The sequence below is a fragment of the Mercurialis annua genome, linkage group LG7 (genome assembly GCF_937616625.2).
Source record: "Mercurialis annua linkage group LG7, ddMerAnnu1.2, whole genome shotgun sequence".
NCBI classification, from domain to species: domain Eukaryota; kingdom Viridiplantae; phylum Streptophyta; class Magnoliopsida; order Malpighiales; family Euphorbiaceae; genus Mercurialis; species Mercurialis annua.
In genome coordinates, this window is record NC_065576.1 from 478,407 (window position 1) to 482,656 (window position 4,250).

The window sequence follows — 4,250 nt, forward strand, 5'->3', positions numbered from 1 at the left end:
CTTTAATTCTTATATACCTATTCAGCACATAAATAAACCCAGAATAACAATTGAAAAATAGAAGAAAATCTAAAAAGAAACCAGTCTCAGATATTGCAGAAGTATTGAGTGACAAAGAAGGAGAAACGTAAATGCACAAAATTAAATATCAAATTTTTGTACTGTTCATTCTCAGAAAAAGTTGAATATTTGATTAAACTTGTTCACAAGCATAAGATAATATATATAGATTGATGGATAAGAGCAAGATTAAACTTAATTTGTACACAAGCATAAGATAATAAATATAGATTGATGGACAATTTAAGGATTTTGCAAGAAAAGAATCTCCATCGTATGAGCTATCTTCCTTTACTGTTTTCAATTGAGAAAATAGGTACAATTGAAATCTATATCAAAACCTCTTAAAATCGATAGTATTTATAGCTAGATTAAATTGTTGGAAATTAATTAGACCAAAAAAGAGAGGAAGGAGAACAACAGATATTTTCTAACAAAACGGTGGAAGAAGGCCAACGGCCGGATTGAGAAAGTTGAAGAGTTAACGTAAAATCTAGACACTTCAAGAGTTTAAGGCAGAATTTAAACAGTTCAAGAGTTTTAACAGCATAATTATGTGTTTAAGAAAGCTGGAATTTCAAGAGTTTAAGGCAGAATTTAAACAGTTCTAGAGTTTTAACAGCATAATTATGTGTTTAAGAAAACTGAAATTTAAGAGAGTCCACATGTCTGAAATATAGAAGTCCACATGGCTGAATAATATGATTTGAGCTCAGCTTTATAGTATTGTATGATAAGTGTATCATAAACTGACAAGTGAACGGACACAATCATTGTATTAAACATTCACTAATTAGTAGCCCATCAGCACCACCTATGAAATGATTATCAAGACGAGAAATTTTTAGGTAGACTCGGTCCACCACGTCATTCGTAGATTAAGCTAATTATGTCATAACACCTCATTAAAATGAGCGTATTCTTGTAATATCATTATTCAAAAGTGTATGCAAATAACAAACAAAATTACAAGAATATCCTCATTTTAATGAGGTGCTATAATATGATTGGTTAGTCCACAGATGACGTGGTAGACCGAGAGTTTACATAAGAATTTCTCTATCAAGACATACGCCACCCATACGGTCATACATGCATTAACATTGTTAGGCCAAATGACTAAAAAGACCAAACCTTTCATAAAAAATTACAAAAGTCCAAACCTTTTTTTTTTATCTAATTTGTCCTCAAACGCATGATTTCATTTCAATTATATCTAATTATACAATTTTACTTATTGGGCCTTAATGTGTGGCAATGCTACATCAGCGCCATGTAGATGTCATATGAGTAAAGTTATATAATTGGACATAATTGAAATAAAATCATACGTTAGAGGACAACTTGAATAAATTTAAAAAATTTAGACTTTTATTAAATTTTCATGAAAATGTTTGGCCGTTTTTATTCATGCAATAACTACTACATGGATTAAAAATTAAAAATGTTATAATTGATCAAATATACAGTATGGAATAAAGACGATTTCTCAAAAAATGATTAAATATAAAAAATTATAAGAGGCTGGATTGATTACAAGTGATATAATTGTGAAATAAGCATTGTTTAGGCTTTACTAGAGGAACCAAATTAAGCCCAACTGAACAAACATTAAATGAATGATTGGGCGCAAATACATTGTCTCAATATTGATGCATCCATCACTCCCTTTTGAATTGTTTCCCATTCACTGTCAATAGGCCCACATTTTCTTTCTCTTGAGAGGAAATTATTGAGAAGACAATAAAGTTAACCACAACTGCAATTTTATAACTTATTTTAACAATATTTCTATGGTTTATTCATGCAAAACACTCATTTTTTAAGGATTAATCCTAATAATATACCAAATATTTATTGATTTTGTCAGTTATAAACAAATCTTTCAAAATTGTAAAATTTAACCTATTTTGAAATATTTAGAACCTTTTCTGGCCATTCGCAAAAATAGTCATCCGTGAACATGTTAAACTAACCGATTTTGATTAATTCCACTATAAAATGTTTTAAATATCTCATTTCAATCAAAATCGGCTAGTTTAGCCAATTCACGAATGACAATTTTTTTGATTTTTCTTCACAAATGGCTAAAAAAAGTTCTAAATATTCTAATATGGGCTAAACTAGACAATTTTGAAAGGTTTGGTTATAACTGACAAAACTCGCAAACGTTTGATATTTTATTGTATATGAATGGATGTAAAGACAAGAATGCACTTTTTGTGTTGAAACTCAAATTGATTATGAGAAGCTGCTTTACGAAATTGCGCTAATCAATACCGTGGGCGGTCCAAAGATGATACTGACCTTCAATTAATCATTTTTCTTGACTTTACCATTCAAATATCTAACTTTCTTCTGCATTTTCATAGCTTTATGTATATAGCTGCACCATGCAGCAACCATAGAATAACATCTGCTTAATTCTCTCTATTGAAACTGCATTTTACAATAAGACGAGCAAGATTAATAGACGGACATGGATATGAAAAAATAGGACACTTTGATATGGACACGTCTTAACGGTCTTATTTTAAAGTTTTCAAAGTAAAAAAAAAAGTTTCATATCGGAAACGTTTCTAAGATGGAACATATATTAGTCCAAAAGCTTTTGCCCATCGATGCAAAAGAACATTATCATCTGGAAAACTAATGGTAAAACAAAATAAACAAATTTTATATTTATATGAACATCAACTACAAATCCCTTACAATAAGCAAAACAAAAACCAGACGTATAATCTTTATGTATATGTAATAAAAAAACAAATAAAAGAAAGCTGCAACAACTAAACTAAGCAAAACTAATGTTTGAACAACTCAAATTATGCAACAGAAAATATTTACAAGAAGTAATCAAGATCCAAACTCTCCGGAATTTCGAACTTTAACAAGCTGCTGCAGTAGCTTTCTCTTTCATCTTCATTCAAAGGAGCTGGACTCGACATAGGCGTTGATTCAATGCTATAATTTTGGTATCCATTGTTCACTGGTTGGAAACTTAAGCTCTCATCGGGAAGCACATCGGAAACTGTAGGATCCATGTTAGAACCGTACACATAATTTTGCTGCATTAAACTGTTTTCTTGGGATGGAATTTGTGCATGGGACTGCACCAGTTGGTTTTGGTTGAAAAAGCTTGGAGTAGCATTTTCAAATTGATGATTATTAGCAGCAGCTTCTGATAATAACGGGGCTTGGTTTTGCACCAGCAAGCCGTTAAGCAGGTGGTTATCTTGAAGATGCTGCAAAAACATATCAGGATTCTCCTCTCTTAATGACTGTAGTGTAGAGGCTAGCCTTAGAACTTGTGGATTTAGAATTGGTTGCGTGGCCAACAAGGTGGAGAGATTGAGCAGTGAGGGATTACACAAAGCTGAAGTTAGAATGGAGGATAGGTCGAAATGATCGAGACGCGGAGCGTGAGTAACCGGATCGATTCCATTTTTGAGAAGCCTTTTTCTGATGTGGGTATTCCAGTAATTCTTTATTTCATTATCTGTTCTTCCAGGCAGACGAGCAGCTATAGCAGACCACCTACTCAAAAGAAGAACAAGAAATGGTTACTTAAGGCTCAAAACATGTTCAAAAAACAAGTAAAATTTGTTGGGGCAGGTATATCTACTGATTGCATGTTAGTAACCGAACTTTGATTATACCAACAACGAGACGGAGTCTTACTTGTTTCCCAAGAGACTATGGAGTTGGATTATAGTCTCTTCCTCTTCAAAAGAGAACCTTCCTCTCTTGATGTCAGGTCGGAGATAGTTCGTCCATCGGAGACGACAACTCTTACCGCATCTTTGAAGACCTGAATACAACAATTCAATGTATAAGATTCAATTCAAAGTTCAAACATGCAATATTAATTGATCAAAGAATGTATATACCAGCATTCTTGGGAAGGGCACGCCAGTTGCCTGGTCCGTGAAGATGAATATAAGAAATGAGCTTATGATCTTCCTCTGCAGTCCATGGACCTTTCTTGAGTCCATTTTTGTCACAGCAAGGAGCTCTTCCCATTTTTCTTAATTTTTTATAAATGAATAGGAAATTTGAGAGAGTGATGAAAAGTGAGGTGATGATTTGAAGAAAAAGTGAAGCTGTGGAAGGTAATGAGAGAGGTGCGTATATTTATAGAGGAAATGGCTGCGATATAGATATAAGTCAATAGTATTTGGAACCGTCCT

General features: G+C 32.8%; 1 protein-coding gene across 1 annotated transcript; it reads right to left on the minus strand.

Moving 5' to 3' along the window:
* Positions 1 to 2,716: 2,716 nt before the first annotated feature.
* LOC126654987 (transcription factor MYB41) lies at positions 2,717 to 4,250 on the minus strand. Its single transcript, XM_050348991.2, has 3 exons — positions 3,951 to 4,250; positions 3,742 to 3,871; positions 2,717 to 3,597 (listed from the first exon to the last, which is right to left on the minus strand). Exons 1-3 carry the CDS (start codon positions 4,081 to 4,083, stop codon positions 2,904 to 2,906), a joined length of 957 nt encoding a protein of 318 aa, XP_050204948.1. The 5' UTR covers positions 4,084 to 4,250; the 3' UTR covers positions 2,717 to 2,903.